Raw genomic sequence first — 12,070 nt, forward strand, 5'->3', positions numbered from 1 at the left:
TCCGGGCACCGGCCGGCTCCCGCTGTGGCAGCGCCCGCTCCGCCCGCCGGCGATCGGTGCATGAATGAGTGCCTGAATGAATGAATGACTAGCGTCTGCTTACTTGAGCATGGCCTCTTCTTTTTCTTCCTCCTCTTTCTGCCGGTCCATCACTGCCATGATGATGTTCCTCTCCTCCTCTGTCAGGTGGCTCAGGTCGGGCAGCTCCTGCATCGGGGGGGGCACCGTGGGCGGGCGAGGGCCGCGGGGCCCCACCGAAGAAGACATTTTCTTGCCGCCTCTCCCTTACACCTTCTACCTTTGCACGGCGAACCCAGCCAGCCTCTCCTCCGCCCCCTTCACAGGGTAGTCCTCCGAGCAGCGGCAGCCGGCAGCTCTCTGGCAGCAGCGGAGGAGGCGGAGACCCAGCCTTTCATGGTTGCTTGCATCCACCCCGGCCCGGTGCTGCCGCTGCTCGCTCCCTTTGTTTCCGCGGCTTCGGGGAGCTCAGGGGCTGCCGCGCCGCCGCCCGCAGCCCATCCTCCCGGCGGTGGGCGTGCGGGGCGGGGGTGCGGTGGCGCGGAGGGCTCCGGATCGCCGCCGGCGGGCTGCGTGCGGGAGCGGGGGGGCGGTGCGCGCCGCCGGCCGGCCGGGAAGGGCGGGTGCTGCCGCCGCCGCCGCGATGCTCCGCCGCTGCGAGCCTGGCGCTGGAGGAGGGAGCGAGAGCGAGCGAGGGAGGGAGGGGAGCTCGGTGCCGGTGAGGCGGAGTCCGAGGCGCGGCGCCGCTGCCTCTGCCCGCGCCGGGCACCCGGGCCGGCCGCGCCTCTCTCTGCCCGCCGCCCCCCGGGCTGGCCCGGCGGCCACAAGACCACAGCGCTGGCCCCGGCCCCGTCGCCCTCTTCACGTCCTCCTCCAGGTTTCCTCACCGCAGGTGCTCGCCCGGGTTCCCGCCAGGGCTGCAGGCTCACCCGAGGCAGGGCCGCCCGTGGGATGCGGGTGCGGGTTTGCTGCGGGTCTGGCTGGGGCGCCGGGAAGCCTCGGACTCCCAGTGCTGCCGGCGCTCCCTCGGGCGTGAGCCATGCTGGCCCCAGCTGCAGCCCTCTTGCCTTAAGCCAGCGCTGTCACCGCTCGACCCTCCCTTCCTCAGAGTTGCACGCTTCAGCACTTTGTTCATACGCTTCTTAAATCCCGTTAGTGCCACCCATGCCATGGTCTACACACTCATCCCATGCGGGTGACAAGTGCTCTTATGGATCAGACCCATTTTTTAACTACTGTGACCCACCAAAAACTGGCAACGACACATGTCACAGTGCCGACTGCTCAACTGAGGGGTTAGTGCATAGTGAAACAAAATGTCATGTCCAGACAGAGATCGCTTCCCTGCCAGTTTCTGGTCTACTAGCTCTGAGTAACTTCATTTTGAGGAGCTGGTAATGAATGCAACAGCTTTTCTCTACAGGAGATCATCCCATGTAATCCACTGGCCAAAAGCTCATGCCTCTAGCTCTGAAGGGTCCTCTGGTCACACATGTGCCTGTCAGTGAATGAAATCATTCAGGCTACTTAGAAATGCAAAGTTAAAATAGAACACTGCACTTTCAGGTAAAATGTGAGCTACTGCTAACAGATGCTGATACTTAAGACCTCTCAATTGTGCTTCTGCTGAGGTCACAGCATGGAAACAGCTCTGGTTTCTAGAGCGATCATCTGATGAGCACAAACCAAAAAGAAAAAAAATCTATGCTGGCAGTGTTCAATGCTTCTTTCTGCCAAATTTGTCAGGTTTGGAATAGGGAGAGAGACCAGATTTCTCCCAGCCACACTAATACCTCTCACACAAATTCTGAAAGCCATGAACCTTCATGACCCTTTGAATTTGAGAGGAATTACTGTGGCCATCTGCCTGTGTCCCCCCAAGAGATTTTCTGCAGGACACAATTTTGATAACACAAATTATAAAGAAAAAACTTAATAAGCACTGTGGTTACCACCAGAACTTTAGCAGAACAATGTCCAAGTTCAGTTCAGAAACCGAAGTCTCCCAATTTTTCCAGCACACGAAGGAAACAGAAACTTGAATGACCGACAGATGGCTCAGAAGAGATTACAGTGGTGTTAATAAGCAAAGCACTATGAAAGGCTGGTAAATATAATAATGTCACACTCAGTTTAAGACACAAACCCTCTACTAACTTGTGTGGTGATTTGTCCCAGGGCCTGGCCACATTATTACTGCTAGATGTAATCCTTCTAGCTAAGTACTAACAAATCAATAAAATCACTTCCCACCATCTGTGACCAGCAGGGAAGATAGCCTTCATGTAACAGGCTGGTGCTGAAGAATTTATCCATTCATTAACAACAAGCAGCCACTTCAAGGAAGAAAAGGAAGCTTCCACTAAAGGAAGCAAGACTGGAAAAAATAAGATGATGAGGAGAAGGTGAAGTACCACCATATGTTTAGTATCAGAAATAACTAAAACACGGCTGGAATGGTACTACTAGGCATATTGATCATGTTGTTAGAGGTATACATAGGTAGTCCATACTCCATCCTTCAGATAATTTGGGGAGTCCCACATATCCAAGTAAAGGATGTAGCTCAAGTAACTGCATTCACTAGAGCAATGGCCTTAGTGTTCAAGAATCACAGCTTTAAGCACAAGCTAACCAAAATATAAGAAGTCTAAGACCGTAAGATGCAAGTGTCTCCAAGATAATTTTATGAAGAAAATATTACATGAGGTTATCCTGCTCAACTTTCTGCTTATTAATTACTGACATAGTTATTTATATCTGTTCTGTATTTGTGTTAATTGCTTTATACTGGGTCAAGCATGTGAAATCTTATTGCTCTGTGGAAAATACAAAGTGAATACAAAGAGTATAGGTTCTTACATATAGTTTCTTATAACTTATTAAAAGGAAAGCTGAAAACTCTTGCAGAATATAGGTTTCAAAAGTTATGGGAGTTAGAGTGTAGACTTGCACCAAGCCAATATTGTGATAAAAACTGTTTTGCTGAAAAGCACATAATCACAGAAACATTTAGATTGGAAGGCACCACTGGAGGACATCTGGTCCAGCCAACCTGGTCAAGCAGGGTCAGCTGGAGCAGGTTGCTAAGGACTGCATCCAGATGGCCTTGAGTCTCTCCAAGGATGGGGACTCCACAGCCTCTCTGGGCTACCTGTGCCAGTGCTTACTCAGCTGCATAGTAAAAAAGTGTTTTCTTGTGTTCAGACAAGACCTCCTGTATTTCAGTTTCTGCCCATTGCCACTTGCTCTATCACTGGGCACTGCTGAAAAGAGCCTGACTGAGTCTTGCTTACACCCTCCCATCAGATATTTACTCACTCCTCTAAGATGCCTTTCAGCCTTCTGTTCTCTAGGCTAACTAGTTCCATCTCCCAGCCTTTCCTTATATGACATGCTCCAAAACCATCTTCCTTGCCCTTCACTTGACTAGCTGTTCTATGTCCGTGTCTTTCTTGTGTCGGGGAGCAATAAACTAGAATTGTCACTCCAGATGTGGCTTTAACAGTGTTGAGCAGATGGGAAGGTTCACCTCTCTAAGGCTTTTGGCAATGTTTTTCCTTATGTCTAAAAAGTCCTAGACAGAGCAAATTATTCTGTATTATTTTGGCACAAAAGCAGTAGAATTAATTAGAGAGAAATAAAGTAGAAACCATAAAAGTCATCGCATTTTTTGACAGGTCTGCATGAAGAGACTGAGCTCTTATTAACAGTATTTCCAACTATAAGTGGTCGTTTTGAAATGAACACATTTCTTTTGTTATGATGAAATACACTGTTGTCCAATCAACAGTGTGTGGAAAGTCCATTGTAGTTCAATATATTATATTCTAAAGTTGGAATGATACATGAGAGCCTTCAAGAGAATTTCATTGCCTGGTTAGTACAAGTTACCCTTTTCTAGTAACATCCAAAGTCTTGTCCCTATTAGATCAATTCCTCTGCAGTCCTGTCTAGAGCAGACTGCTGTGAAATCTAGAAATGGAATATCAATATAGCTATTGTAACATATCAGGTAAATTACTTTCTTAAACTTCAACAGCCTATCATTATAATGGCATCCGTGACCTTTTCTTCACAGTTCATAACAACAAATGTTCACTTGTTCATAACAACAAATGTTCACAACATCGCCAAATAACTTGTTGCATCATATGTTATGATGCATGGAGCATCATAACATATGCCCTTTGCATGACAAATGCATATTTCTTTATGATTCTAGACTTCCCCTCAATCTTAGGAACCTTCCTTCTCCCCCGTATCTTCTTTTTGTATTGACCAAATGCCACATTCTAAATTTCTCAGTTCCATCAATACTCCCTTTTCACTACCTGTAAGCAATCATGATTGTTTCCTTGCATGAGGCAAACTAAAGAACAAACCATTCAGAGGGTTTTTCCTGTAGGTTCTTTGTCCAGAAGAGTGGTGCCCTTTCTCAGACTGATGGAAGACTGGGGACGTAAAAGCTGTGGAGGAGTTTTCAGCCTCAGTGGGTTTGCCATTTAAGGGACAGCCATGAAAGATGAAATATCCTGTAGCACCAAGGGCTCAAAGTAATTTCTTACAATATGTTAATGAAAGTAGAACACTGTGACTTCTCTCTCTCAAGAAGTTGAAGGATTTTAAAAATTTCAAAAACTGACCAAAACCAAAGAAAAATATATTTTATCAACATATCATAATTTTCAGGAGTAGGCAGTTTTTGGGCATCTGACTCATGACTTTTCATTTCTTTAAGTTTGGTGGCACTATAGTACTTTAAAAAAGAGAAGAGGGTCAGAGCTAGCTTTAGCATGAGGAGAAATGGAAATATCCTTTCCACGGCAGAGAGAAAACACTGGCCCAAAGGGATTTCATTTCAGGTAGGAATTTCAGGGCCTGTTCTCAACAAGATCTGGTATTACGAATAATTTTATAATGAGTGCCAACATTCTGCAGCAATGAACATTTTAAAAATCATCTCAGGCAGATGTCTTGGGCTTCTTTTAAGTATATTTTATTTAAAACAAACAAACAAAACCCCAAACAAACAAGAAAAAATGCCCCTGCCTCTAAATTACAAACAAGCAGTTCCATTGACAGCAAACCTTATGGAGCCTGCTTTTTGATGACAGCTTTGGATTCTCTTGTGTCAAATAATGCAGCTGAGTTCACACATCCACCTGTTCTTTACTGGGCACACAAATCTGAGTCTCCCCTATATCTGGCTGCTGATTTTTTTAAAATTCACAGGAGCACAGTGTTTCTAAGCTTCTCCTTTTTTGTCAGGCTTTTTTCAAATTGGTCAAGAGATTCAAATGCTATTGTGGCATACTGACAGAAAAGCAGGGCAATTGCACAGCTTGGTTTCCTTAAGAGAATAAACCAGAGACCCTGTGCACACCCACAGGTCTCTAATTATTCCCTTTGCTCTTCTCAGTTCTCCCCTGTTTAGCTGTGTATTTCTGGCATGACAGTTTCCAGAAAATCATCCTATCCTTCAGGTGCAGCTTGCCAAAAATGCATAAACAGGAATTGTCACCTTCCTCCTCCCCAACATGATGCTTCTGTATGTGCAGCTCCAAATCAGACCCTTTTAGTGCATTTGCAAGCTCCTATCTGATTTGAATCCATTAGGAGCTGATTTTTATTTCAGTCAGACTACTTTCCAAATGTGTTTGTTAAATAATGATTTTTTAACTCAGAAATACTAACAAGGCTTTAAGTTCAACATCATTTTCCAAGATACAAAGATCGGTTTCCACTTTATCCCCTTTAACTGGAAGAAAGCTGAAAAGTGATGTAACTGACACCACCCTCCATCCTAAAAAATCGTCATCTGCTTTTTGTTTCTCTTCTGAACCTATTGTGTAAAGCTGATAGCATAGACAGATCCAACCCCATTTAGTTCAGGGGAATTCTGCATATGACCATTGCATAGAAAGACCCTACATTTGTAATATCATTTTACATATTACAGAAAGGCTGAGAAGTGTTAGAGCTCGGAGACAACAGACAGAAGCTCAGTACTTTGTCAGCAGTCTGGAATTTGGGAAAGTTGGAAAATTTTCAATTCAAGCATTGAAATACAACATTTTCTGTAGTTGCAGTCTATGTCTTTTTGGAATAAGAATTTTATTGTTGCTTCTGTGGTTTTGGCAAACATTTAAATAATAATAAATTTACTTCCAATATAAGTATCTTAACATTATTTTTCTCCAAAAGATAATCTTCAATAAAATCTTAAATGTTTTATGCTATGACTGCAGTAGATAGTGCAGTAAGGGTAAAATCTATATCACCTAAATCACCAAATAATCAAAGTGCTAAAGTACACTGAGGTCTCTTGCTGTACATGTAGGCACAAGCCCTCCAAAAGCTGCCAGCAACTCAGAAATACCATCTTTGAGAGAATACAAGAGACTCCAGCAGTTTTATCAAGCGTAATTGGCAGTAAACATCTGGTTCCCTCGACAGGCTGTAAAGAAGGAGCAGGTGAGAGGATTGCAGTGAGCAGAGAATGGTGTCATTTCCCAAAGCTGTTCATACAGCGCAGGATGTGCTGGGACACGTTCAGTTGTACAACTGCAGCCTTATCATAATCTCATCCATCTCTATTCAAAAATTGCAAGATTGTTTAAAAGTCAGTGTTAGTACTAAAATGGGCACAAATATCCTGATGGAACAGTTTGCCTTAGAAAGAAAGGGGGCAAAGTTTTTAGGAGAAAGTATCTTTAATTAATCAAATGGATATAATCAGAAGAGATGAACAAACTGTAAGGCACACAAGCCCTTTTACATTCAAAAAATTGCACACTTACAGCATACAGCAAAATTCACTCTAAGCAGAGCCTGGAAACAGTTGCTTTGAACTTAACTTCATTATTTTAATCAGCGAGATAACATGAAGAGAAAAAATATTTGAAATATGTAGAATAAAGAAGATATTTGTAAGTGGAGTAAGCATTTTTGGAAAAGGAAAGACAGACAGAAAAATAATTATTACCTGTGAAAGAAGATGTCAGATGGGAGGCAAGTACAACCAGATGTCATAAAACCAATACGCATACCGAGTTAATGACTTCAAACAAAATGTAATTTCTTCAAAATTAAAGCATTTGTCAGAAATGTGTCAGGATCAACTGCATTGTTCAACTCGAGAAAAAGGTTCTGTTCCTGTGGTGCAGAACTTCTTAATTTTGATTTTTTTAAAAAATGTTACACTATACTAAATTCTTGAAAGAACAACCACTGATGAAAGAGATGTGACACACGTATTGTATTTAAGAAGTCAAACACTTCCATTTAAGAGGCACAGCTGTATTACAGATGAAGCACGAAAGTTGAAGTTGTGATGATTCCAAAGCAACTTTTTGGTGAATGTTTGATTTGCAAATATTTTTTTTTCCTGTTCCAATTCAGTATCCTGGGAAAAGAAAATAATCACATCAGAGATAACCCCATTCTCATCTACTTGTACCATCTTTATAGCTGGGAAACTGAGGCAGGGATTGAGTAAGTGACATTATTAAAGTCATCAAATGAGTCACTGGAAATAAGAAAATTGCAAAAGGTTATATCCAGTTCCTGTGTCCTTACTATTCATTTGCACTCCACATCCTAGGGTGCTCTTACAATCAAGAGCTAAGCTGTGCAGTTACTTCCCTTAGCATTTCTTCAGTTGCTGTAACCTGAGTCACAGCAAAGACTTGTAGTCCACCACCATACAGGGTAAAACATGTGATCTTAAAAAGGTGATTTAAAGTATTTGCTTCAATATTGATCTGTAAACCAGCTGTTTTCTTTTCTTGTTCAAAAATTTGATTTTTGTTACCAAAAAGCTGCTTCTTATTTATGTGTTAAATATCTTTCAGCTACTTATATTATCCTCTCTATTTATTCTGAATCTTTTGATACACACATACTTTTTAATGCATAAGGAAGTGCCAGACTGTGAAGAGGGAGGAAATTCAGAACCATTACACCTAAATCAGTGTGTCCCCATGAAAAGCCTTGCCCTGAAAAACCTTGTTTCAACATTCAAACAATGCAATATATCAGTTTTTGTGAAGTTGCATGCTTCATAAATGAAAAACATAGGAAGAAGTTTGAAGTAAGTATTCACTGATTCCTGGAGATTATGTTCCAAAAATTACTTCCCATTGGTTTCCAACAGTCATTTTGCTGCCAAGGAATTATATTCACCAATTACTTTGCAAGTCACTTTTAAAAGCTGAAATGCTGAAAGCAAAGCTGGGTTTTTTCTGCTTTTCGTGGTGTATGAAATTATGTACTGAACTTCTAAAGAAGGGGTCTGTGATGTCTCATCAATACTTGGGATTCAACATGGAAAGGAATATCTATGTAAGTGCAGTTTTATATTTAATAGAGAACGAGAATTATATATGTTGAAACACTTTTTGTGGTGAAGGCACAATTAGAGAGGAGATTTTTGCAAGTAGAAGAATGTCTTCAGTTACAGTCAATATTGTTACCCTTTGGGCTAAAAATGAAATCAAAGTGCCAGAACAGAAGATTATTAGGATGAGGAGAATGAAGTAGAATTAATGATTTTGCAATGAAGGTGAAAGCATTCAGGTCTCAACAGAGTAGTAGAGAAACAGTAGATGCAACTCAATGTTGGTAATAGTAGAGTGAGAGTAGCAGGCTCCAGGGTCAAAACACGACAGCATAAGCTCTGCTGCAGCCTGAAAGCAAAGGAATAGTACCAAAATTACTAACAATATGACTGAACAGTTACCAATTTACAACTGATTTAGTTCCTTATTTTTTCCTGATAGAACAAAAACAGCCAGTGGCATGCTGTGATCCTAGTGTACAAAATATAATGAGATGAAAAAAGTGTACCATGTAATTGCTACAGTAGAATTCTGTGTTTAGTTAGAGCTTAGAATCAGATTGAATTTACAAACTGACCACCTTAAAAGGTAGCACAGAAGCTGGATTGAAGTGCCAGACCCAGAGGAAGGCTATGGAATGGGGTCAACACTATCAGCTTTCCAACCAAGAGCAGAGACAGGCTGAATTAAGTTGTAAGAAGCCACCTGAACATGAGCCAGAGTGTGCCCAGGTGGCCAAGCAGGCCAATGGCATCCTGGCCTGTGTCAGCAATGGTGTGGCCAGCAGGGCCAGGGCAGGGATTGTACCCCTGTACTGAGCACTGGTGAGGCCACACCTCAAATCCTGTGACCAGTTCTGGGTTCCTCAGTTCAGGAAGGACATTGAGGGGCTGGAGCATGTCCAGAGAAAGGCAGTGGAGCTGGGAAAGGGTCTGGAGCACCAGTCCTATGAGGAGCAACTGAGGGAGTTGGGGCTGTTTAGTCTGGAGAAAAGGAGGCTCAGGGAATAAACCTTATCCCTCTCCACGACTGCCTGAAAGGAGTAGCCAGGTGGAGGTTGGCCTCTTCTCCCAGATAGCAGGGGCCAGGATGAAATGAAAGGGTCTCAAGTTATGCAATGGGAGATTTAGATGGGACATTAGGAATAATTTCTTCATTGAAAGGCTGGTCAGGCACTGAAACAATCTGTCCAGGAAAGTGATGGAATCCATCCTTGGAAGTGTTCAAAAGGCATGTGGATGTGACACTTGGAGATATCATTAAGTGGTGTCCACAGCAGTGCCAGGTTAACAATTGGACTCTGACAACCTTAGTGGTCTTTCACAGTCTTAATAATTCTATGATTCTAAAGTCAGAGAGTTGCTAAGGACAAAAAGACACTTCAGTTACTGTGTAGAGGAGAGAAACCTCATTCAGAGTCAGAAACTGTAGATGAAATTGTCAATGATTCTTTCCTGGATCAGCTGGCTAGCAACCCCACAAGAGGAAATGAAGCCCTTGACAAGACAGTGAAAAAGATCTGTTCCAAACTTTCCTCTGGAAGCACAATTCTAAAGATAATTGTAACCCAGATCCAGCATCCATGAAAAAAAGTAAAAGATAAAACCTTCACCACAACTGTGACTTCCATTAGGCAGTAAAGAATTAAGCTACAGGTGGTTTAGAGGCTGGAGAACATCAGAGGGGAAGCACAGTAGCATTGCTTACTGTATATTAGAAGAGACTTGGTAACTGGCAGAGGGAAGATGAAATGGCTAAGCCACATTCTCAGAATTCAGAAAGCATAAATAAAAAATCTGACGTTTTATTTAAAAAGTCGAAAAGGAACATAAATTTGGGTAGATGAAATGTGAAAATATAATCAAGCAGATCAAAAAAGAATCAGACTACTTTCCTGAAAGAGCTAGAATTAATACTACATTCTTGTCTTATGACATCAGGAGAAAAATGTCTGGCAAACATTTGGTAGCATTCCCTTAACTGGAGAAGAAAAGAAGCAGTCAGAAGGGTAAGACCATGGAGGGAAGCTAAATAGATTATTAGTATTCAGATTTGTTATAGAAACAACAGGAGATTACAATGCAGGCCTCATTTTTAAAGGGGAACTCAGTGAACCATTTGTCTGAAAATTGAAGCAACTTTGGAAGGGATTATGATTCAAAGAAATACAGTGAAAAGCAGTGAATACCACAGCTGGGTGGTATACTCCTAAAAACTTAAAGAAGAAATAGATTAATTACTAATGGCACTGTGTATTCATTCCATCCACACCTGATGATGACTATCATTATTATTCTCTTCAAAAGAGAAAACATGGCTCTGCCTTGTAATCCTCCTAGAGTTCTCTGACATGACTAGTAAGTATGAGGTTCTGGGTGATCCTGTTGATATAGTTTACTGGGATTTCCAAAAAACCTTGACAAGATCCTGAATCCTAACCCTGACACTGAACAATAAGTAGAAGATGGAAAATTCTTTCTTAAAGGCATAGGAACCTGTAATAATTTAGGTTTGAATGGATTTCTGGAGAACACATTGTCCAACATCCTGCTAAAAGTAATGCCTGCTAAGAGCTCCAAGAAGGTGTCTTGGGGTCAAACGTATATTCTGAAGGCCAGAAATCCCACAAGCTCTTTGAGTGTCTTGGCGCATAGTGAATAAAAGTTTTTCTTTTGTCTAATCAGAATTTCTCTTGAAGGAACTCATGTCTGTCACCTCTTCTCCTTTCCATGTGAACCTCTGAGTTCACCTCTGTGTTCTCTATAATCTCGCCTTAAAAAGCCAAAAAAAAGCAAGGACATTTCTCTTTAGTCTTCTCTTCAAGCTGAACAACACAGCTATAAGCAAATTACAATTGGAACTAATAGTCAAAATTCTCAGTAAAAGAAGAGAGTTTGACAGAACTTTGTGCTGGGATCCACATGCTTTAGCAAAGGCCGAATGACCTGGAAAGGGGGATGAGCAGTGAGATTCCAAAGTTTCCTGATGATACAGTTATCAATCTAATTGGAACTAGAGCTGTGCATACAACTGCTGAAATATCTTATGAGGCTTCATGACAGAGGAGTAAAATGGTTTCATGACAGAGCAATAAAGCATCTTGTGAAATGCTGTAGTGAAAAACAATCTTGGCTTCATATATCAAATTGTGGACTTTGGCCTGACCATTACCACTCAGAAGTGAGAGAGTCTTCAAGGTTAGGATAAATAGTTCCAAGAAAGCACTATCTCAGTGCTCGGCAGCAATCAAAAAAATAAATCAAATGCTACAAACTGTTAGGAAAGGAGTAAAGAACAAGACAGAAGACACTGGATTAATGCATGCTTCTTGTACTTTGAATACTATCTGCAGTTTTGGTCTCCTCATTCAAGAAAGGACACTTAAAAAAAGATCCAGAGAAGGACATTTTTGTCAATCAAATAGTAAAGAATGGCTTCTATACAATGAATGATTAGATGGGCTGGGATTCTGAAAAAAAAAAAGGATGATTTGTGGGGATGTGACAGAGGTCTACAAAACTGTAAGTAGCATGACTGCAGTGGATAGAGATCAACTACCCACTGTCCCTTCCAGGGACATTAGGAGTCATCAAATGAAGTTTGGGATGGTAGTTCCTCACACCTTGGAGGAAGTCCTTGCAGAACACATAGTAATGGAAGACATTTATGTAATATCAGGGCAAGAAGCACTTGGAAGAATGATTCATAAA

General features: G+C 41.9%; 1 protein-coding gene across 20 annotated transcripts in view; it reads right to left on the reverse strand.

The window, feature by feature from the left end:
- Window positions 1-568, reverse strand: part of RIMS1 (regulating synaptic membrane exocytosis 1) — a 305,622-nt gene extending 305,054 nt beyond the window's left edge. For all 20 annotated transcript variants that reach the window (XM_058020424.1, XM_058020435.1, XM_058020427.1 and 17 more), the window contains exon 1: window positions 104-568. In XM_058020424.1, coding sequence (XP_057876407.1) covers window positions 104-267 — 164 coding nt within the window. In that variant the 5' untranslated portion in view covers window positions 268-568. The remainder of the gene's footprint in view (window positions 1-103) is intronic.
- Between the last annotated feature and the right edge of the window lie 11,502 nt (window positions 569-12,070).

Source organism: Melospiza georgiana, chromosome 3, assembly GCF_028018845.1.
Source record: "Melospiza georgiana isolate bMelGeo1 chromosome 3, bMelGeo1.pri, whole genome shotgun sequence".
NCBI classification, from domain to species: Eukaryota; Metazoa; Chordata; class Aves; order Passeriformes; family Passerellidae; genus Melospiza; species Melospiza georgiana.